At 39.6% G+C, this 25,030-nt stretch overlaps 1 protein-coding gene across 5 annotated transcripts in view; it reads left to right on the forward strand.

The window, feature by feature from the left end:
• Positions 1–25,030, forward strand: part of LOC116700421 (seizure protein 6 homolog) — a 93,208-nt gene that overhangs the window by 40,305 nt on the left and 27,873 nt on the right. For 3 of the 5 annotated variants that reach the window (XM_032533566.1, XM_032533567.1, XM_032533568.1), the window contains exons 2-4: positions 8,616–9,299; positions 9,822–9,943; positions 22,430–22,622. In XM_032533566.1, coding sequence (XP_032389457.1) covers positions 8,616–9,299; positions 9,822–9,943; positions 22,430–22,622 — 999 coding nt within the window. Of the gene's footprint in view, positions 1–8,615; positions 9,357–9,821; positions 9,944–22,429; positions 22,623–25,030 lie in introns of all 5 variants that reach the window. The other 2 variants (XR_004334648.1, XM_032533565.1) reach the window with 1 other exon arrangement.

Raw genomic sequence — 25,030 nt, forward strand, 5'->3', positions numbered from 1 at the left:
TATATATATACTTACCTTGAAGTATTTCTTTAAAACTGTTAACAAATAATGGTTCCTGTTATTTCAAATAAGTTGACTTTACTAGAAATGTGCGTGGAACCAGTCTATTGTGGAAACCCAATACACAAGGTGACACTTTACAGGTCAAGTTGTGTTAAGACAGAGCAGTCAGTTGATGCAGTAGACAAATCAAGTTTACATAAGTCAGTAGTCAGTAGTCAGTACTAGAAATCGTTAGTTATGGAGTTATGTTGTCTGAAATAAGCATGTTGAGTTAACACGTTAGGCAACTTCTCACTACTAAGATAGTAATTTGCTAACGTAAAGGATTTTTTCTTTGTGACAATCTAATTTTAAGAACAATGTACTGAATACATTTGTTCCATAATAAATAGAAGGAAAACACAGTATCTTCAGACACTGACAATTTTCAACAAGATGTGCTTCAAAGAGCAATTCCCTGAGGAACCAATTTTTTATTTCCGATTTGTATTTAATATTTCCTCACTGCCCAGAAGCCATCAGTCCCACCAGTGTCTCCATCAAGGTGCAACATTAAATTATAGATAAACACAAACACTAAATCAACCACACAAAACTAAAACACATGCATAAATGCACACCCAACATTAACATAACAATAATAAAACACACTATAGGACAGAAACCGTTCACAACATGTATTTTGTTTCCCATAAGCCTATGTATCGCAGAACAGTCAAAATGACCCCGCCCTTCCCATTCAGAAACAATACTATGTAACTTTTCCCACTTCGGTTCCCCCACAGGTTGTCTACAGCTTGTCAACTACAGGGAGTTCCACTGAGACAACCTGTATGAACCCAGGGGTTAATAACATGTGTACGTAGCCATCCGTTCTGTGGAACATGTTTCCACGCTAATCAAATGTGTCTCTAGCTTGAAACACCTGCTGATTACCTTACAAATGCTAGTAGTCAGGCAATGGAGGAAGTAAAAATACCACTAACAAGGCTCAAAATAGCACCACACTTACACCCATTTACTGCTAAGCCTAACCATGCTTTTTCACCAATCTTGCTCATTTATAGCAGAACTGTGTATCTCAATTGGCAAGGCTTGATAGGATGAAAATTGAGAAAGTTCTATTCATTTTACTGTTTTTCACATTATCATTATGGTCTAAGGGGCTTTTTTTGTAGAGCACATTGAGCTGCAGGTGTGAGAAATTTCAACTCTATCAAACTTACATCCTGGATTTTTTTTTTTTTTTATCATTAATAGTAGCGCCACCATGTGGCAGATTGGGCTCATATTTCTTGGGAACCAAGTGCACATCATTTCCAGTCAATAGGCCAAGTTACGTGTTCCTAGCTCATTCAAGCCGTGGCGGAAGATGACAAATAATACTAAACTGGGAGAGAAACAACAGGGTTAAAACCCCCTTTCGGATTGATTTGAAAAGGGATGGATGGGAGATGGGTGGCATCAATCAAGTAGCTTTTACATTCACCACTAATGTCTGTGTTGTGAGGAGGGGAGCCAGATTTACAACCTGCACCCTCAGGGAACAATCCATTACTGTACTTATTGTGTCCTCTAAATATTGGTGTTGTATAATTGCAATGTCAAAGTATTCACCGGGGATCTGATAATACTAAGTAGGGAGCCAAGTTGTAGTTATACAATGCATCTTTTGTTAATTCAGAACTTCTATCTTCAAGTTCAAAACACATTTCACAAGTTTCTCTCGTTACACTTTAGCAATCCACTACAGATTTGAAAGTTGTAAGTCTTGTTTCACACACAGCTCTACTCTTAATTGACTCCACCATGGAGTAAATGAGGAGAAAATGAAAAGATAAATTACTCTAATGGGAGGAAATGAAGTGTGAAAAGAGACATTCTTCCCAGTTTATTTTAGGATGCAGCACATTGGTAAATTGAAATACAACAAGGATCCAGCTTCAATATAAGAAAGATTCTGCCGTGATTACAGAAAAGGATGTGATTTTAATACCAGGCAGTTGTACATGACGTGCACTCATTTATTCCTTTGTTGGTAGAAAACAAAACAACGTAAAAAGTGATCAGCAAAGAAATCACATATGCAGACAAAATGGGGAAAACTGTGGCATGAGATGATAGATTATGAAATTAATAATCGCCAATTACACCACATTCAACCCTTAACCATAGAGTTCAGATTTGTTTAAGGTTGGAACAGTTACCCCCTGCAGCTTTAGTGCTTTACAGTAGATTTCATGCAAATAGCGGGGCTGGGTAGCTTTGTTTTTGTTCTGCTCCAGCTTAAAGGTCAGGTCTTACGAGCATCCCAGCACCATTAAGACACAGTTTGTTTAAAGCCTGTCTGAAGGACAATGCTCAATGAACCTGAACACAGACAGGCCGTGATAAATGAAAGGGAAAAGTTATGGTTCCGCTCGATGAAGTCAAAGGGCAGATGGAGGATAAGAGTGTGTCTCATTTCAATATGCCGTTATCGTCACGACTCAAAAACCAGACAGTAAAATACATTTGTAAAGCTCAGAAATTGGAATCTCTGCACATTCAAGGATGCACTATTCTGATTTTAGACTGGAAATCCCTGAGGGATTCTTTGACCTTTTTCATTTTAAAGGCTTATTCTTTCAGCCAGTGCTCACTTAATTTCCTTTTCTTTCTGCTACCTTTCTTTTTTATTGTTTATTTCCAGCTCCATGCACTTGTCACCCCCACAAACCAAATTAAATTATCAATTCAGAAACTTAACTAATGGAATCATTTATCAGTTTCACCCCATTATTTCCTACAGTCTTTTCTTTTGGCTGCATGAAAACAAGTATAGAATCCGCACATGCTGCAGGAAGTGCACTGACTGCCACTACGAGGAAATGTTCACCTTATGTTAGAATGAATTCATGAGCTCTAAGCTCCACTGAGGATCCTAAAAGGAGTCATGTAGAGTGATATGAAGGCCTCGTATCTGAGCCCAGCGGAAGCTTCTTATTGATTTGCTTGTCTAGTGGCTCTCTGTAATAATAAGGAAATAAAGCCCCTGGATATAAGAAGATTGATGTTGATCAGCAGCCTGCCTCAAGTGTGGCTTGTCCCTTCTTATTAGTGCTCTCTCCATGCACAGTGTTCACTGATGACTCCATTGATATGCAACTGAAGAGAGGAGGCTATGTATTGCCATCTTGAGGAGGATTACCCCATGATTGCTCTCTCTGTCATCTAAGTCAGTGTAGGCGGAGAGGTTGCCATGGATCCATGGGATATCAAGGCAAAGCATGAGCTTGTATTGCCACTCACACATAATCAGCATGGCCGGACACTCTTTATTATCTAGTTAGTAGAGATGAGAAAAGGAACTACAAGCATGCTTTATCATTTTATAAGTCAAACCACATCTGCCTTCTCTTATGCTTTCATTATGTAGAGAATAACAAATGAGCTGCCCAGTTAAGACGTTCAGTTAAGTCCAGATAACGTCCCAGAGAGGACATTCTTTTTACTGCGAAACAGCATGCAATCACAACCACTTGACACAACTGTATAATACAAGCAAGTAAAAGGTTGGAAAAATAAAATGCTAAACTGTGTGAACAATGTATCCTCTTAATTTTCATACTTTATCAAGCAAGACAACCTTTAAAGATTTAGAGTGGGACTCCATGCACACACACGCACACACACACACACACACACACATTAATTTAACCCTGCAAAGGATAAGAACATGTCAAAGACGTGAGTGACAACTCAACTCACTTGACCTCAGGACATAGACTGGTTTTTATTGAACAATTAGTACATGCTTGTTTTGAGTAATTCATACTGTCTAGTCTAGATTCTAGATTCTAGATTCTACATTCATCTGCATCAGTAACTAGAAACGTGTCTCGTAATAACGACTGCATATTTGACTTTAGTTTTCAGGTTTGGTGTGACATTACACAGCTAGATGTGATGGTGCATAGAGACACAATAAATTTCTTTAGAAACAGGTTGAAGTTTTCCACACTCTCAGGACCCCCGGGCGTTCTCTGAGACCCTAACATGTCCTAAATGTGCATACAGAGAAACATTTCACCAAGTACACATTTCCCCGAAGACAATAAATGGTATTTTAATGTATTTGTGACACTGCTCAGAATAAAATAACAGTAATCTCATTCTGTCAAGGTAATTACCACCTTTAATTTATGAATTAGCTCAACAGTAATTAACCAGCTTTAGTGTGGTGTGGTGTAATGCAGTTACATTCATAAGCACTCAAGTGTGCAGCATGGCATCTACTTTTAGCTGTTGGATCTACAGCAGTAAATCAAATTTAACTGAGATATATTAAATTTCACATCCGCTCCTACGTATGGCTGCTGTCACTTGCACTCTGTACCCTATAGCAAAACATTTGACAACTTTTGACAACAATACACAACAACTGTTACACATGTTAGCATCTATCATCTCTTTGTGATTGTATTCATTGGCTGTGACGATGCAACTTGCTGCTGTTTGAATGGTTGAATATTATAGCATGACACCCGTTCTTTGGACCTGACAGTGCACATCAAGATCACTTTGTTCTGACAGTAGCCTGGTTATGCCAGCACAATACATCTATATGTCACCCTTCAAGCCAAATACATTGAAATGGGCTGGCAGGAGGGTGTGATTGTCTAACTGTGGATGGAATTACGTGAGAACAGGACCTGCCTGTGTTTCTATATAAAGAAACAGGGTCTGGCAAAGGTTGTAATTTTTGTCAATTTGGCAGTAATACACGGTTGAATTACATGTCAAATGAACATCATTTCAGTGTTTGCATCTCATTAAAGCTAGTTTTTAAACAAATGTTTGCTGCCGAAAGGAAAATAGCTGTTCTACCAAAGCCTGTTTTCTCTTGCTACTGCATGTAGGCTTGTGGTCTAAATTGTTAAGATGTCATTATGCTTGTATTTGAGTGAATATGAACATTTTACAACATGGTCTTCATTTCATCTTTCATCTGTCTGGCTTTTCAGCAGCTCAGATGTAAGGCATGTCTCATCATTTACAGGAAAGATCAGCAATCAGTGACCGCCAAGCTATACTGTAAATAAAATAAATTTTCTGTTTTGTACTTATTGATTTACATTACATTAATACTCAGCAATTTGCATTTAAAATGCAGGTTTGGGCTGTATTCTGTGAAACCTCAACTGTAAACATCCAATTAAGTTTGAGAAATGCGAACAGTTTGGTAGCTGTGCTCGCTCCTCTAATCACCAGGGTGAGGTCTCCAACCTGTACACATTGATCCGGTATTGATCTGTGTATGAGAAACTCTGGATTACCCAGTTCTTCATTCTCACTCTCCACTTCCAGTCGATATTCTGACTGAAGGGCAGCAACGCATTGGTCAACAGCTGACCAACACAGATAGAGACATTGAGAGAGAGACAAATATAAGAAATAAAGAGGCAGTTGCAGTTTGGCGCAGCAATAACAATAATGTCAAAAGCACAATTCTCCAGCTTTACCATAAACTATGTTAGATATTCCTCTACACTTTGCAATTATGAGGAGAAGGGGGGACCGCCTTATAAACTTCAATCAGTAAGAGTGTAAGACCTCCCCTTACACTCTTTATTCTCGCTGGTTGTGAGACATGTCAACTATGCTTATTTTGCCTTTATAGTGCAGCTTTCACTGTTTTTGTTTTGACAGAATAAGGCTACAAGGACATGTTTTCCCTCCATCTTAGAACATCAAACGATCTTTGAATTGCTTCTGTCGCCAAGAAAGATAATGTGGTGTTGTCGCATCTGCCAGTATAATGTAAAACCATGTGTCAATTTTGTCAGCCCGGGAGAGATTTTGTAACAAAATTGTTTACTCTTTGTTTTGAATAGCCCGATCAAATTTTTATGCGCTAGATGGTGGTATAACAACCCTGCATCAGCGAAATGTAACAGTGGCTTACAGCTAGTTTTGAAGTTTTACGAGCAAAGCAGAGCTTCTCCTGTGGCACAGTTCATTTTCACATTAATTCAGTCACAAATTCTCTTTTCAAACCTAAATGCATGTTTCCTGTTAGGGGAATCCTTATAGCGTCAATAAAGACAAAGTCAGTTTTTCAGGGTGAACGTTTTCCTCCTGGCAAGAAGATTTCATCTGTTTCACATGCAGGAAAAGCTTGTAATCAATACACCCAAAATGAGCCCGCCAATTGTACAATATGCGAGCAATTGTAATCAGATGTTAAGAACTGATCACATGGGAATCGAACAAGTACAGACTGACTTTGAAACTCGCCACAAAACAGATTTTTCTGGATATCGGATGTTGAATTTCAAAGCACAACCTTTCACAATGTCAAACGCACTTGCCTTGAAAAGCATTTGAGAATATTGTTTCACCCACGACATGTTACTGTATTTTACTTGAACTTGATCGTGTGCACAGTCATTGCATCATCATTCACCTGACCTCTAAAGACCATTTTAAAATGAACCTTTCATCTGTTTTGACTTCCAGTCTTTATCTTCTTGGAGGGCTGTAGTTAATAGATTCACCATGACGATATCTCACTCTTTCGCTGCCTGTGTCAACAACATCCTTTCATTTCCAAGCGTGAAAAGTGTGCTGGCAGCTTTTCTGCCTCATTAAGACAAACGACTGCAGGCTAATTAAACTGTCAAAGCTGATGGCATTGTTTCATGTACACATACGGATTAAATGAACTCCGTCAGTGTTTTTGATATTTATCTTAGTTATTCACACAATACAAAAAACACATAGAATTGTTTGATGTTTAGATGAAATTAGATAGAAAAATTGGAGATTACATTGATGCCAAAAATAAAAACAAGAATTCAAAGTCAGTTGTAGAGTTTTTAGTCAGCTCATCTCACTATCCTAAAAAGAAGGTGATTGCAATAGAGGTTTTCTTTTTTTATGTCCAGGCCTGTATTCCTACCTTTTTCTCAACAAGATAGAAACAAATTCTGCCAACACACCCCATAAAAAAAGCCAGTCAGCACTGGAATTTTAAAACCTGAAATATTTCCTCAGAAAGCCTTGAGGGAATGAGGGAAAACAATGTGTGTTGTTATTTGAGTAAGTATAACTAACAGCCGGCCTGGAGAACAGTCGATCATTTCAGGATAGCTGTCCTGTCAAAGCCACTGCACAAAGACTTTGTCTTTCCCAGTGATTACACTGTCAGAAGGATTTGGAGTGTTGGGAACCATCCTTTCATTAGATTGTGCCCAAACAACTGATGTGAGAAAGATGTAGCACTTAATGTGGTAAATATGGCACTTTTGGACTCACTGTGCAATCATTTTGGCTACAAAAAAAAGTAAAAACGTACACTGTATGATCGGATTGGCCTGTCTTTCTTCTTGAGCTGTTGAAGCTATCTTGATGTTGAAACTGGCATAGAGGGAAGTAGACAATGAGTTTTATATTGGGCTTTACTGTTCCTTTACATTTGGTTAGTCATTCTTTATAATGAGAGAGCTAAAGCAAATTTGTTTGTGCGTCTTTCACACACTAACCCTATACCCTAGGTGTAGCTAACGTGCAGCTTTAATCCTTCCATTCTTTATTTTATCCCATTCTTTTCCGTTTTGTGTTTTTTACCTCCCACCAGTTGTAGTAGTTTTTTATTTTTGATCATTTATTAAATGCATGTGTTTGTCTGGGTTTGGCAATTATTTTTGTTGCTAAACTCAAACTGTGTTTCTATGGTTGTTTAGTTAAAACTGAAGCTCAGTCATTGGCAAAATGGCAAAATCCCTGGCCTGAAGAGAACATCTTTTGTTTTTTACACTGTAAGCGTTCCATGTTTAAACTTGTGTCAATTCAATCAAATGTCGTCTGTGACTTGCAATAATGTATAACATGTATTTTGTTTGTTTACGGACTCTTCCTAGCTTGACTGTTCTTCCTGTCGAACGTATATAATAAAAATACTTGCCTCAGAAAAAGATGTGCTTTTAAACCTTTTTATCTTACAAAGAGCTATACTTTTCTGCCTAGTGTCTTTTCCGCTCTGAGATTTTACTGTCTGCGGAGTGCGATTGGGGAACTCGTCTTTGATAATAAACTGGCTTTTCGCAAGGTGCTACTCAACGCTGTCAGTATACTGTAAATGGGCCGCATCTTGAAATGTTGATAAAAAATGTTATTCATGTTAGTTTAATGAAATGTACAGTATGGCATGTCAATCAATGAAAGAAACTATCAGATTTTAACACTGAAGATACATCTGAAAACAAACTTTTCTCACACACAACACTGTAGTATTACACCATGTATACTGTAGGGAGGTACGTAGATCTACAAATGTCAACCCATTAGACCCATTTTTTCTTCGGATGGTATAAGGGATTGTACATACTTTGCCACACACACACACACACACACACACACACACACACACACACACACAAAACTGATTTAAATAGCAACAAAAAAAGGACAGCCTCTCACCTAGGCATCATTTTGGTAGATCATAGGCTGACACAGTCTTGATGACTTTATAATGAAATTGTCAAAAAAGACGTACTGCTCTTGTGTACTGTATGCGGCTTTTGTAACTTACTGGCCTGTGACATTTTTCTTTTTCTTTTTACTCTTAGCTCCAAAGGAAAGCAATGGCATCAGTAGGAGAACACCAGACCCTGCCAGGGACTCCATAACACAGGACACAGAGAGCGAAGTGCACTCTGTTACCACTGTCTCGCCAATGAACATCCCCAACCACCGGCCTGTTCTCGAGGGCCTGCGGTTTCATGAACACCTACTAACAAGGGATTTCCAGGGGGACCAGCACTTTTTTAGGAGCGATGGCTCTGTGGCAAAATATTCCACCATGCCAGGCTCTGTGTCCGCCTCAGATGCAGGAGACCCTGTCACTCAGCTGGTACCACATGCAGATGCCCCACCTTTCTCAGACGTTGCCACAACTGCCACTGAGGCTGCCACCTCACCACTGACCACATTTACTCCCACAACACCAAGGCCACCCATGTCTCTCCCTCAAAAGATGTCCTCTAAGACAAGGGGGGCTGACAAGGTAGAGCCAACAACAGATTTCCTCACCACTCAAGTGACACCAAATAATATAGGTTCAATCAATGAAAACCCAGTGGCTTCCTTATCATTGCAGAGAAGTCAGCCTCAAAGTTGGAGTCCTTCTCCTGCAGAGGCCACACTTGCACCCTCCTCGATGAAGATGGAGAAAGGGGAGGCTAGGGAGACTGCACTAAAAAACAAAACCAGCCCAGATTATCCACTCCCCAACCTCATTACCCGAGCAGAAGGTACCACCACGACATCCACAACCATTATCACCACCATCACCACCATGCAAACAGCAGGTAGGCCTGTTTTCTCTGACTTTCAAAGATGCACTGAGCAGAACATTCAAGCAACTTGGTGAAATAAATAGCAGCAGTATCCAAATACATTTTTCCCCAATGGAAATGAAAAAGTGAGAGTACCTTCCCCCTTAAATTAAACACATCCGTCCTAGAGGACAAGATAATAAATCATCAGGTCATCAACACCGCTGCTTTTCATTTTGCATGCTGCACACTATTCATTTCTCCACCAGGGATAACGGAGTTGCTCATGTGTCAGAAACAATCAGATTTTTCCTGATGTGTCCTGACTGTCCTTTCCACTGGCCACAGAGGGCTGACGGCCCAGATGAGCAGTGTCGGAGAGGAGATCTGCAGAGATAGTTAGAGGGTTACGGGGCCATGGTGACACAGGTGGGCTGTCAGAAAGATCAGTGGTCTGGGGAAAAAGGGAATAACTTGTCTTTTCACTGTCTCCCGCAGAGCCATGCAGCTTGAATTTCACTGACCCTGAGGGTAACATCGAAATCCTGCAGCAACTTGACTCTGGAGGGGAGTGTAACTATCTGGTTACGGTCTACCTGGGATATGGCATTGAGGTTCAGGTCAGTACTGGCTCTTTATTATGCTACCAGAAGGCGATTTGAGAGCGGATGAGATCCAGATGATAGCAAATTTATCAAAAAGCATCCTGTCCTCCACCAGCAGCAGAGAGAATGCAGGGACAGAGGGATTGTTTAGTCTAGTCCGCCTGACTCCCTGATCCTTTATCTAACTGAGGCCTGGGCAAGTTACAATCTATAGCCACCCGTGGTTCTGAAATATCAGTGCTGTGTATTGATAATCCATGGTACTGAAGCAGCAGACTGGTTTGTAAAAAATACAGAACCAAAGGAGTTGTTCATGTGGCGATTTGCCAGTACCCCCTGTTAAAAAAATCACCGACTAATGTCACCCTTATTGGCAATTTTAAACAATATACAGTGTATGCAACTTCTGATAAACTATTTCTCGAAATTGCATCTTTAAACTAAAATTAATAGATTATTTTGGGCACTATATACACAACATAGACATTTACAGTTCCTATTTACACATCCAGCACCGCATCATTTGTCGTCTGGCCACCAGACCAATGTAAGTCCAATAGTTACACTCCTTTTACACTCCTGCTCCAATATGTTCACTAGCTTGTCGCTAATATTTTTTGCTGTTTAATGCTGGGCAGTGTTTTAACTGAAAACAGCTGCCTGCATCTGCATTTGATTAAAACAATGAGCTGAAAGACGTTATATAGCTCAGTAGAGCTGGGAGGAAATGCCGTATCAGGTGACAATTGTCTAAAAATAAAATAAAATATGCAAATAATAATATGCAAAAATGGATGAAGAGCATGGACATATTTTGGATTAGTCTTAGCTGTAACCGGGTTTTCTTGCCTCGCGTTGGTTGACAGAGATAGACAGGCTACAAATTGTTGGGTTGAGTGGGTGCACGGGGGCACAAGTGATGGGGTCTGTCTGAGGTTGAAATGTTTGCTTGGTAAGTCTTTTCACAAAAGGTTATAAAAATTAAACTGACAGTGTGTGTGTTCCTTGGCATTTGCAATTTCTCAAACGCCTCATTTACCACAGGAGACTTTAAAACGTGGGAGCTTTGTCTTCCTGCCTCTGGAGGGCGAAGATAAGTATTGACAGAGTATATGTTTGAGTGTGTTTTTCTCTGAAAGCTTCCTCTGGGTAACACAAGTACATTTTGAGCCACATACAGTGAGCAAAGGCACACTTTCCTACACATGTGCAAGCAAGCAAACGTATGCATTTCACAATATTTGAAATGTCAAATCTCCATCTTCCATTGCTTCTACAGAAAATTCACCAAACAGCAAGGCTAGGAATGGATCTTTAAGATATTTTATCCTTGACTCATCTACCAGTTCTTATAAAGAAATGAAAGAAAGCCATGTGTTTCAGCACCACCATGTGAACAGATGGGGCCACAGTCTCCCCCCCCCTCCTACAGTTAAACTGATTGTGATCTGATGGCACACTATACAGACAACTCCTGGCACGAGTGAAGAGAATCATGAGCCATGGTCTCTGTTTCTGGCAACGGAAGATAGAAAGATAGAAATTAAAGTCAAGTATGTGTCATACCTTCTCATCAGCAATGTGTGAAGCTCCTCTGCCTGGAGGCTATCCCTGTCCCAAGGGTTTAAAGGAATGAAGGGGATCAGATAACAGACTTGAGAAGGAGAAGTGTGCACAGAAAATGTTATGCAAGCAGGACAATTTTCACCCTGCATATTTAATGTTTTTTCCACAGTAATGATTTTTTTATGTAGTTCAATTAAACAGTGAGAGGATTGTATAGTGAGAATCCGACTTTTCATCATGTTGTATGCCTTTTAAAAGATACTAATCATTTATATTATAGTATCCAATAAGAAAAGAGAAATTAAACAAACTGTTGTTGTAGCGACTAAATTCATTGCTTCATGGCTCTGATGAGCTTGTTTGTCATCGTGACACAGTGATGTCTGCCATTTGTGTGGTTAGATCTTTAACAGTTTTGTTGGTTTGTAGCCAGATATTTCTTTTCTGGTATTTGTTAATAACATAAATACGTGTCTCAGTATTTACTTTGATCAGCTGGGTTTTTATACCCTTTACAGTGCCAAGCATCACACAGGGGAACAGCTTTCGCTCCACACTTCAGAGCAGAGCAGCCGTAGGAGGGACATTATGGTTGAAGTGCATGTTCTTGTTTTGGCAACCAGCCTCCGTTATGGAAGGGAGTCATCATTATAGCACAGACAGACCAGCAGTTTGCAAGGGCAAAGGAAGGGAATTAGGTGGAAGAAAAAACTCTGAAGGACAGATGAGGTGACTGTGTGATATAATGTATACACTGTATATAAATATTTATGTTGATGTAGTGTGCCTACATTTCAGTAAAGCATATCTATAGACACATAATACTCATAGACCCCTTCTGATTTCCACCAGCTTTGAAAAACATCACTGATATCGGTGGGGAATAAATAAGCAAGATCAGACCTTTTCTGTGCTTAGTCAAAACTCCTTTCAGCATTCTGGCAGCTTCTAGGAGAGGGAGGATGAAAAATGTATCAGGAGAATTTACTGCCCTCAGCCTGACTGTTCAACACTTCTGCCACAGTTAATAGCATATAATGCATTGCCCCATCTGGTGATTCAGGCCACATTACAATTTATTTGCAGAATAATTGCACAAATATTAGGAGGCTGATGTAACACCAACTTTCAGCGCAAAGATAAACCAAGAGTGTAATAAATTCTGAAAATATGTATTTTTAAGAAGGTCTTACACTGTAATTTACACTGCACAAGCCTAGTTAAATACGTTAAATATGTGCAGGGCATTTGAACAGGTAGTGCAAACTATATTATAAGTTAATGTATGATACTGTAAAATATAGATTTTTTTGTCTGACATGCTTTGCAATTATATTAAGTTTAGCAATGATGAAGAACTCTTAAGCCAGAGAGGGTTGCTGTAATTTTTTACCAATGAATTGGCCATATCTTAAGCACATCTCATTTCTGTCCTCCATGTCTGTCTCCTCCTCTTCGCTGCAGTCACTTTTGCAATAAGGTTTTAGAGGACAGATGGAGGTTTTCCAGAACTGGGCTGTGGCATTAAAGTGCTTAAAATCTGTGTTGGAGCTTTTTTTTTATTTGATCAAATAAATCCAGTGGGTTAGCTAGCTATCAGCTCTTTCCAGGCCATCTGTCCCACTCTGATTTCTCCGTCTCCTCTGCTCACTGATCTACCTGCCTGGGTCCAAAGGAGCTGCCACGTGAGGCTCTGCACAGGTTGTTCCAGCTCTGTTTCCTGGTGGCCACGTCCCTGCACTCTTTCTAAAATGAATGTATTGTGTGGGGAGAACTGAGAGAGGTTGATATATTTTAAAGGGTTATGAGCCCAGACATGGCCAATTTCTCCCACTGCCACAAAGGCTGATTGGGGGAGTGTTTCCATTTTCTGACAGGCTGAGGCAGTATCATTCAAAAAGATGGTGAGGGAGGATTCTGAGGTCATTACTATATATCTCTTATTTTTTGCTCTTTTCCATCCCTCTCCTCAGTGCTCGAATTATGTTTTTGTCTCTCTATCGCATAAAAAAGTTGGCATACCCCGCACATAGTCTAACAAGGCTATACAATTAAAATGGCCTAGGCTCTAGTGCTGCTTTTCGCAGTATTTGCATGGCAGGCTTAGGCTATAACGTGATACATGTGCACAGCAGACAGAATTTTTTTTCACAGAAATTGATTTCAACATATTCATTGTAATTGTAATATTTAATTTTAATTTTGCAATACAAAGAAATAGATGATTTAGTCTGAGTGTTGAATGAATTAAAACGTAACTCATTTGAACCAGACCACCATCTCAGATATCCTCAGTGTCAAACTCAATAATGAATTTAGTCTTTAACTCATACACCGGGAAAATGCACTAAGTGGCAGAAATTAATAAAGCCATTGCACAGCCAAACTATGTCCTAGTCTTATGTACACGTAGTGATAACACCACCTGGGTGTTCAATTGTCTCGTGTGTTGAACCGTGGAAATAAAAAATTAAAATTTTTGGAATTTGCACTAAGATGTTGTTGGGTACTCTATTCGCTGAATATTCCACCATCTGAGATTGCTGAAAGGTGTTTCAAAACATCTGGGAACTTTCCGGAGCTCTGAATGGCAGAGGATGGCTACATATCAGTTCACACAATCATTGAGGCCGTCTGTGTTTACGGAGACTAAACACACCAAACTGCCCTGCTCAGAAACTAAACTTGTCAGGGCCGAATAGTAATTTGGCGCAGGTGACCTTTTATTTTGGTGGCATAACTGACTGTGATATTTATATTTCAGATGTATTGGTGGTATTTACCTTGGCCCTATTTATCCTACCTTACCTTCGGACTAGCGATTGCAATCAAATCAATCATCATATGATATATGTAGTGCGGTCATGCTGAGCGTGCGTCTAAGATACTTTCCGTAGAAGCCTACATTTAATGTTTTAATTTAACGTCTTTAATGGTAAGAGACTGCAAAGGGAACGAATATTGAGCGTTGTTTAAGATTTAATTATGGCAGACACCTTCAGATACGAGAGACCCCCCTCTGATTTTTGACTTTTCATGATTTCCCTCTGGCTCCCACGTAATTCGAGCACCCTTGTTTTTTTATATTTCCATCCTGCTCTCGTTTATAAGTTTTTTGTCTATCCTCTACCCTGTCTCAAGCAGTGTTAGTTATTGTGGTGAACCTGGGGATAAATTAACAGGACACATGAATGAATTTAAACCTCTCACTTCACCTGTTTACAATTGATTCTCTTTGATACTTTTTATTTCATTCTCTTGATTATGTTGGTTAAAACAGTCAGTGACCATCATGTGAAAGACGACACAAACCTCTTATGTTGTACTTTTCTTTAATTATATTTTATAAATATCAACAAATGCCTTCAGTCTCAAATTATAGCTTCCGAGTTTTTCATCCACAAAGGAATGAATATTGTTTTAGATGTTTCCGAACAAAATACAACTTCAAAATCAAAAATCTAATGAGCTCAAGGCTACATGTACTAATGAGTTACATCTAAGGTAGGGATAAAGCACGGCTGAGGGGGATGGTCAGTGAAAGGACCCTGATTGAGATGTTAGAGAGCATGCCAAGTGTTTATAGCCTACCCCGACTCAAGGGTTAACGATTGGTATTTGATGCTGTCTCTGCGACCACGCTCCTCCGACTCCAATCAATAGACATGTTAATAAGCAGAAGCACTACTTGACACACAGCCTCCTCTCTGTGCTGGGTGAATTGCTGTATTGATCCTTGCACTCACATTTTAATTCCAGTATTTCTTCCAAAAGAAGCAAAAATTGCACATGGCATTGAACCTGGTGAAGTGTGGCTGATGAGGGTGTGAATTAAATTTGTTTTGTTGGTGTTCAGTGACAGCTAGTGCTCTAATCAAAACGAAAGGGCCACAAGAAAGTGTTGTGAAATTTCCACCAAAAAGCATTTCCTCTTTAAAATACAATGATGCCTGTAGTCCTCCCCTCTCGCCTCTGACATACTAAAAGGGACGTTTTGACAAGGTAATGCATATGCTTAGGTCATTCTGTGACTCCCCAGCAGCACAAAGAACGTAACACGTAGCAGATATGTTGCAGAGAAACTGAGCCTCACTGAGTAATGGAGGCCAAGACAGGCTTGCTGCCTTTAATCAACTTGAGATGATACAGAGGGAAGCCTTCATCATGGTGTGCCTTGGGGGAGTAGGCAGGATATAAAGAAGGCCAGTTTGATCTTGATGAGCTTTTTAGGGTGCCAGGGCTTTTCTGAGATGAGTCTTCATGGGGCCTAGTCATCCCGAGAGGAATGACTTCAGGTGACACTAATTGCTCCTCCACCCAGCTAGCTGTCATAAAGAGAGAAAACTCTGTCTGCCAGAAAACTACATTCTCTCCAACTCTCTGTGTCACGATGAGGCTGGGAAAGTAAATGCCAAACAATACGAAGAGTAATTAGCATTGCATGAATTTAAATCTATGCAAAAATGCACACTGCAGCAAATAAACAAAGATGTCGAGGCCCATGAGGTCCCACAGAGAGTGAGGCTGATTTATCATAGAGCAAAAGCGTGTTCCAAATGCTGAGGGCCTTAGTGCTTGCTTTACTGTAATGTTCTGGAGGGAAAACAAGATCGCATTTGAGAGGATGGTCACAACTGGGCTACGTGGTGGAGGCAATTCTCAGGAGAATAAATGTTAAATCACAATGTGACATAAGTGACAATGAGCAAGTTAGTACTGTAATCAGCCACTGGCTCTGGCACATTCTCATTAACATTCAGCTTTCGCTGATTGGTACAGTGGCGACCATTGTTTTCGACCGCAGGGCAAACAGGAAATGGCCTTGGCTGTTTCATACAGGAGATGAATGTTCAATTAAGATAACGTTTTCCATAAAATGAACACTGGTAGGTTTCTTTTTTATATAAAAGAATTTATCAGTAGGCAAACAAAAACTGGATGTGGTGCACCAAGATGATTCAAATGTGAGTCTGAGATACGGGGTGATGAGGGAGGTACACTACCAGTGTACTCCACTGCATCAGCCATAGTAATGATGACACTGCAGCTGGTGAGTCCAATGGCGGCTGATTTATTGCCCCCAGTAGCAGGGTCATTTAATTTCCATGTATAGTGGGATCATTTTGATTACACACTGCTCATTTCTCCATCAGCAATGGCTCCTGTGAGCCAGTGTAAATGTTCATTGCAGAGCACCGCCAGATGTTTTCAACCGTAAATTATCAGTGAGAGCCAACCTCTGCGGACAGTTAATACATACTGTGTGCTTACAGATGAATTAAGAAATGAGTGAATAAAGATTACATGCCAATGTGTAAAAAGGCTAATTTGTTTGACAGATTGTATTTTTCAAAGCACTAGGAGAAATGTGTTTATTTGCCCTTATTTTAGACAGTAACTCCCTAATTGCATGAAACAGATTCATTTTAGTTTTTCTCTTGTGTGGCCAGTCAGATGCCAGTGGTGACTCTATAATAACAGATTAAAACCCATGGCAGCCCTCTTTCTGTTTGGATGCAGTAAGTTGAATCTTCCACTCATTACAGCGCCCTGGAAGTGTAAACACACGAAAATCAAGGTATTTACTCCTTTCATTTGAAACCTTTATTTTGGTGACCCCCCCCATTGATTGTATTGTGGCCTTGCAGGTTGGTTTGTTCATTATAGTGGTTTGATTGAAAGGACAGTGATTAGGGGGACGAGAGATAGCTCTCTCTGCTCTTGTCCTCTTATTTTGATTGGACTCAGGAAATACTTTCCTGGAACACTTGGGAGAGAGGCAATAAATGCTTGAGGGTATTTGAATGAAAACCCAGAAGACAGTCTCACATTTCTTGCATTGTTAAGAGATTTTCTTTTATTAACCTGGGTAAAAACACTAAACAGACCTTCCTTATATCAACACAATTCTCAAAATGGAACAGCACAATGTGTAGATGGCATCCTCAGATAATGTTGTGGTTGGTGCTTGGTCAGCCAAATCCCTGGTCCCACAAATGTGTCTGCTGAGGCAGAGATTCCAGCTGGGAGTCACAATATAAGCCTGCTCTCATTACAGTCTGAGAAATATGCATGCAAGCATGCGTGTACACATCCGTGCACCCACACATGCACACATGTACAGTAACCTACATGTATGTGTGTGTGGATAGACAGGAAGAGAAAGATTTCCCTCTGGGCATTTGGCTCCACCACTGGTGAATATAAGGTGGTGGGATGTCTCCTGACATGGCCAATGATTCATAATTGAGGCAGGACAGCTGTTGCTGGCTGTGCTGACAGGTCCCAGGGTGGATGACAGATGATAGGGCCCTCTGGAACCAAGCGTTCTATCAGTAGAACTGCTCACTGTCCACTATCCGCTAACTTGTCCTTTGTGAGCCTCCCTGGTATAAACCAAGTGGTCAGAACAACTTTTTTGACCTTACTGGTTAAGATATTATGAGTTGTTGCAATATCAGAGGGCCTACTGGATATTAGATGAACACATAACACTTTTGCAATATGTTGTGTTGTAATGTTAACTTAATAAACTATAAATAACAGATTTCTTTCCGCTATTTACATTCAGACAAATACCAGTACTGTATATATGATAATAATTAAAGCCAAAACAGTTTCAATTCCACTACTGACAGAAATAGTGCACCTTTTTTAAAGTTGGGCAACCTGTCTGATCTTGATAAATAACATTTTATAAATCATACACTTTATTTGTATAGAACTTTACTTCATACAATTACAACGTGCTCTTGATGAAGAACAGAGAAAAGGACCAAAGGGTTAATTTTATTCAAATAGAATTGAATAATTATAAAAAAAAATAATAGGTACAGACAAAATAAAAGAAATGATGTAGTGAAACTTAACGTTTGGCACTCAAACACAAACAGATGAAACATTAAATATGTATCTTTCTTAAGATATATAAAAGTGAGTAAGTTAAGGATATAGCCTGTCTGAAGGGTGTTCCAGTGTCCGGGGGACTTTATTTGCAAATGGTCATCCTTGGTTACTAGCTGAGACCTATAGAATAATAAGAAAATATAATATTGTTGTAAGTAGAGCCCCATCTATCAATCTAAAGTGACGCCAACGCATGAGGAGTCAGCGAATCAGCGACATACATATATATGTGGAAAAAAGCAATTTATTACTTTGAAAATGAGCAGAACATTTTTTTTTAGCAATTCCGAACCAAAATAAGTTGGCTAGTACAGGGGTAATGTGTTCATATCTTTTGGTGCCAGATATAATTCAAGCAGCAATGTTCTGCACCCATTTAATGGATGAAGCTGTGACAGATACCGGTATTAAGTTCATCACAGCAGTCCAGGCAGCTTTATGTGAGCAGGAGACTTTTTTTTTTTTAACAAAAACATAAATAGACTAAACGTCTTGTAGAAATTGCAGTTCAAATAAGTATTGGCCCAGGGTATGACATTTTATCCCAATTAAATTGTATTAAACGTTTGTAGGTCCAGCATCTGATATCGTTAACGATTGATATGGATTGGGGATAGGGGAGGGTGAATTGAACGAGGATGAGAGGCTTTCCGCCAGTTCCACAGAGGGCTTCAGAGAGAAGGACATTTGGTTTCTAGCCAGATTTTTTTTTGGAGAGATGCTTGACGGAAATATTTATGAATCCTGGTAGAGGAATACCAGCCATCTCTTCTCAACTCACTATGCAGCTTTACTTAATGGTGGACCCAAAAGAAACATGTCACAGAATAATAATTTCAGAATTCAATTCAGAGAAGAAAGAAATTACACCCTCTGGCTTTTTTTTTTTAAATACGAATCTTCAATAAATTCAACCTGGCTTCACTGTAGACTTACAAATGTATGTACAATAACAAAGCACAAACTGTTCATTGAAGTTCCATGACAATGTCTAAAGTTTAAACTACATTACACACAACTGCAACAAAAACAATCAATTGATGTATTGTTAGAGTTGAGTCTCCATGGTTTTCAAACTTTGTTAGACAAAGTCAAACAGTTAGGACAATTGCATTCCAAGTTGTCTACACTCGCAACTCATCCCTTAAACATATGAGTATGGGTGTTAAATTGATAAGGAGAATTGCCGTGCTGTACTGCGGGGTGAATAAAAGGAGTTATAACATGAGCCAGCAGCTCAAGTAACCTGATTTGCAAAACATCCAAGCCCTCTATATTAACTCAGAGACAAAAAGGAAGAAGTGGGGAAAAAATAGAAATCTGCCTAAGGCTTTGTCATTGCCATTGCCCTTGAGAAACAGGGATTCTAAAATCATGTGTCATTCCTTTATTACCCACTGTGACACTGTAGTTTATAGCTCATGCAACAACTAAACTAAGCCACAATGTCAAGATGCACAGTTTTTCTATTAAAACATACAAGGGTGATTGTGTAACACACACACACACACACACACACACACACACACACACACACACACACACACACATTGTAAGAATACTGCTGTTTGCTCTCTGTGTTTTCTGTTAGTCTGAAAACCTCTGTGGTGATCTTGTGTTTAATTCTGGTTGTGATAAAAAAAACAAATCAATCAGAGTGGCTGACCTCATGGATCATTCAGGAAGAAGTCACCTCTAAGCTCAGTCTCAGAGTGTCCATTAGACTCTCTGCACTCGTTGTCAGCTCTCCTCTGACTGAGTGACAGTTAGTCAACCTGCCAAATTCATGTTGCTGCCGCCATTGTGCAATGTGCTCATCCTGCCCACTGTCTCAGCTTTTCCAGGCTGCTGCACTAACACTCCTACACACATATTACCTCAGGGACATTGGCCTTTTTCTGCCTCATGGCATACCTGAGACCTGAGCCCATTACCTATGACAGCATTAGCTTTCAGAACATGTTGTGAATCTCACTAAGAGCTTGAAATAGACGTGGTTGAATAGGCTTTGAAGTTGCACTTGTCATTCAAAGGGACAACCCCCCCCCCCCAAAAAAAAAAAGAAACGCTCCCAAGTTGTTTGTCCAAGCAGCAATTATTACTCATTTTTAAGTTCATAGCGGCGGTGCTCTCTGATGGCCATAACTATTGCAGGACTTTTAAACAAACGCAGGACTTTCACCTAAGCGCTGGAGTTCATGTCATGTTTAAAAGTAAAACTAAACAGAAAGTATTTAAGTTTCCTTAACAAATGGACCTATGTCACATCATGCACAAAACCAGAAATTAAAAGGTCCCGTGGCATGAGAATTTCACTTTGAGTTTTTTTTAACGTTAATATGTGTTCCCCCAGCCTGTCTATGGTCCCACTGTGGCTAGAAATGGTGATAGGTGTAAAACGAGCCCTGGGTTCCTGCGCTGACATTTGAGAAAATGAAAGCTCAGATGGGCCGATCTGGAAGCTTGCCCCTTATGAGGTCATAGGGGGCAAGCTATTATGGGACTACTAAGATCTATATAAAAGCATTTAAAGAGCACCATGTCATGGGACCTTTAAGTTTTAGTAACCCAAACATTTTTCCAAACTTAACCAAGTAGTAAGTATTTTTGTTTTGCCTAAACCTCACCAAACTGGGACTGTTACATTCTCTCGTTTACATATGTGGAAGAAAAACACTTCTGTGGGTCATGTTTCCTGCACCTAGGTCCACTAATTTATGAAATGCTCCTGTGTTAAACAACCTATTTCCTATACTAGGTATAGCATTCAAGACATGAGCTGGGTCCATTTGGATCTGGTTGCAAGATGGTTTGAAATAATCAGCAGTGATATTTTGTATATACAGTATATTTGTATCTCCTCTTTATTAGCACATGACAATGCACAAAACATTTATTTATTTTGCAAATATTTAATCTATCTGGCTAATCTTGAATTTTAGTTATTTGATTGCCTTTTTAAGGTTTAGTTGTCATTAGCACATTTCTCTGAATTAGTGAAGGCCTCATTTGTATTGGGCTAAAGAGTACAAAAACAACCCCTAAACAAACTACCCAAATAAATTGATAAACATATGATTTGTATTTGATAAAAAGTAAATCCTGGATTAACCCTAATAAAAGTCTGTGAAAATTATTTAAGACTGCCATGCAATCACAAGAGAAGCCTTGTCCATTTACCTTGAAAGTAGGTGAAGTCAGAAATCCCTATTCTGCAAAAAAAGTGAAGGTGAAAGCTTTTTATTTTTATCGTAAAGAATAATAAGCATGACCTGCGGTTGGATTAACGTTCCTCTTATTAGTTCTATGGAGAATTAATCAGATGTTGCTCCAAAATGTGTCTGTGCTCCTTTATCCAGACAGTTTAACTATAGGCAAACCTCTTGAGGTTCCTTCACCAGATTTAGATGCAGATGCTGTTCAAACCTGTTGAAGACATAAAGTACTGCTGTCAGAGTGGCTTCAAGGCACAAGGCAAACACAGAAAGAGGATGAGTCAGTCATGCAACAAACCATAAATGGAATGACACAGACACATTCTACAATTACTCAAGAACATGTCTACAATCTGGGAGCAGGTTAACAAAAAAAAAGATTTAAACAAACGTATCCCTGTGCAACTGTGTTGGTAGACAACTGAGCAAAGTAACACAGCAGGTGACCCATTTTTCAGAGCAACATCATTAGACTAAACCTGGCTTAAAATGGAAACACAACAGTGGTGGGGGGTCCTGAATTAAGATTCTATCTGATGTGAATTCAAACCTCATAAGTCAACAGGTAGTCACCATCTTTGTGTGTAATGTGATTTTTAGAAGTAAAGAAATGTTGTCTTTGGTCTTCAAAAAAGTGGATAGAAATGTGCTTCTAACAGTGCCACAATACAACACACTGTTACCTTTCTGCAATGTGTTACTCCAAAGACTCTTTGCAAACGGTACGCCAGTCAGTGAACCGTTTGCTTGCATGACATCATACGGTATGTGATGCCCAGAAGTGCAGCACTAAAATGTGCAATCTTTTTTGTAGGTGTTAAATGTGAGTGTGTTGGAGGGAGAGCAGGTGACAGTGGAGGACACAGGTGGCCGAGAGCCCTTCATCCTTGCCAATGAGTCACTCTTGATGAGGGGCCTTGTACTACGCAGCTGGAGCAACCAGATCTCCATTCGATTTCGTAGTGACCAACAGCACAACTCCGGATTTCTCCTGCTGCATTACCAAGGTGAGCCAGTACCATGTTAGATATCTTTGAACGGTGCATCAGTCCAACAGTGCTCAACTTAGTATATATATATATATATATATATATATATATATATATATATATACACATACACACACACACAACACACACGACACATTATATATACATACACACACCCCACACACACACACCACAATAGATTTATATATACACACACACACACACACACACAGACATGCATACATACATACATACATACATGCACACACATATTTACACATACATATATACATACACATACTTATACACATACACATACATACATACATACACATACTTGTACACATACACATACATACATACACATATATATAGATATATATATATATATATATACACATACACATACATAAACACACACACTATAAGACTTCTGGGTCACTCCTTATCATGTTGAAGTTATCACCCCATTGTAATTGCAGGAATGTATCCATGTGCTCATTTTACATAAAAAAGTAGTTTGTCACAAAGTAGACACTTCAGGGCCTGTACAAGCCCAGTTTGGAGACATACAGCCAAGTTGTGTTTTTTGTTTTTTAAATTGTCTGTGTTTTTTCTTTTTTAAATAGTCAGCAGCAAATACACACATGTTCTTTTAGTAAAAACATTTTAAAAGGAGGGCAAGCTTTAAAAACGTCTTTGGGGTGAAAAGGTGACTAAACAAAAAAGACTGGCCAGACTCAGTCTTTACTCAGTAGGGGGATGGTCCGACACCCTGCTTTTCCTGTGGAGTCAGGCCGTGTCCATGCAGCCCTCCTGTGTGTCATCCTACATGTTGAAAGCACGTCTCTCCGCTGTCCTCCACAGTCGTCTACCCCGTCCCACATCTCAGTGCATCTGAATGCCTCAATCTCCAATCCCGTGCTCTCACCCTAGCAGAGCACTTATCAGTCCTGTCCAATTACACGTAAAGTATCTGCCTTGATTAGGTGAGATCAAGTGTGTTCAAATAGTGTCTTAACTGCATGTGCCAGGCAAGCAGAAAAAAGCAACCCAAAGGAAACACCACACACCTGATAAAAACATGCAAAACACTTTGCGACAGTAACATATAGTAGCTATGTTCATATTAAATGCTCTGTTACATGACATAGACCCACAATGTGTACATACAACTTTCCATGATTGTCAGAAGTCTGTGCAAGGAGGGAAAATAGCTACCAATTGGAATTAACAGTTTTGTGAGGGCTGAATTACTTAGGCCTCTGCAGAGATTAAACTCTACTAAATGCATTTTAAATATGATCAAATAACTACAAGAGAAGACTGTGTGTCAGCCGCAAAATCTGTCAGCAGTTAGTTACTGTATCTCTTCGGTGAACATGATGGCCCATAAATTCCTCCCTCTCTCTTGCGCGCGCATGTTTTGCTTGTGACATTTATCTTCCATGTCTGCAACAATGTCTGTTTATCTCAGCAATCGCACAAAGTGGCCAGCAATTACATGCCCCATCGATTTGAGTTGATGGCGGAAGCCAGTGACCAAAACATTCATCCCACCACATTACTGTGGCACTTTCACCAGATCAAAAAATGAATGCAACCATCAAGACAGTGGCACTGACATGAGATAAATCAGCCTGCAGCTGTTGGATGTGTGAATGTTTCTGTGTGGTCAGGCTGAATGATGACTGCGAGGGGTCAGTGCAGATCACACAGGGTGATGCATGCAGTAGCTGGGGACAGATGGTGACAAATAGTTTAAATGTATTACACTGTTAGTAGGTGCACTTTTCTCCTTCACTTCTCTTTTTGCATTTCAGAAGATCTTATTCAGCATTATTTGGTGTTCAGTATTTTACAGGTTTATTGTATATGTATATATATATATATCTCACCACACTATTTCTATCCATCAATTCACTGTTGAATGAACCCAACAATCAAACTGCACCATGCACCTGATGCTGAGCTGAGAGGTCTGCAGGAAGACTCGGTGACACTATACTGATTGCTAATGCCTGTCATATTATTTTTAATTGAAACTGCTGGCTGCTGTTTTGTGACCCGTGCTGCATTTGCTCACACAGCTTCATAAGACATATGAATAATCAAGTGGTTTCTTATGTTCTGTGCAAACCTCATATCCTAAGTAGGATCGAAACCAAATGAGACTTGTAACCAGGGTATCATGCATGCATGTGTGCAGGTTCAGTGCGCCATCCCCATCAGTACTTATCAGTTGAAGAAAATATATAATGTTAAAAGCTGTAATGATGTATACCCTGAAATTAAGTGAAATCAAGGATTTCTTGAGCTAAGAATGATTGACATTTGTGATGAATATAGCTAAAGTTTTGGAGATAGTGGCAGATTAATGTTCCTGGAATGCAAGCTCTAAAAAAAAAATAAAAAAAAAAAACACC

The sequence above is a fragment of the Etheostoma spectabile genome, chromosome 13 (assembly GCF_008692095.1).
Source record: "Etheostoma spectabile isolate EspeVRDwgs_2016 chromosome 13, UIUC_Espe_1.0, whole genome shotgun sequence".
NCBI classification, from domain to species: Eukaryota; Metazoa; Chordata; class Actinopteri; order Perciformes; family Percidae; genus Etheostoma; species Etheostoma spectabile.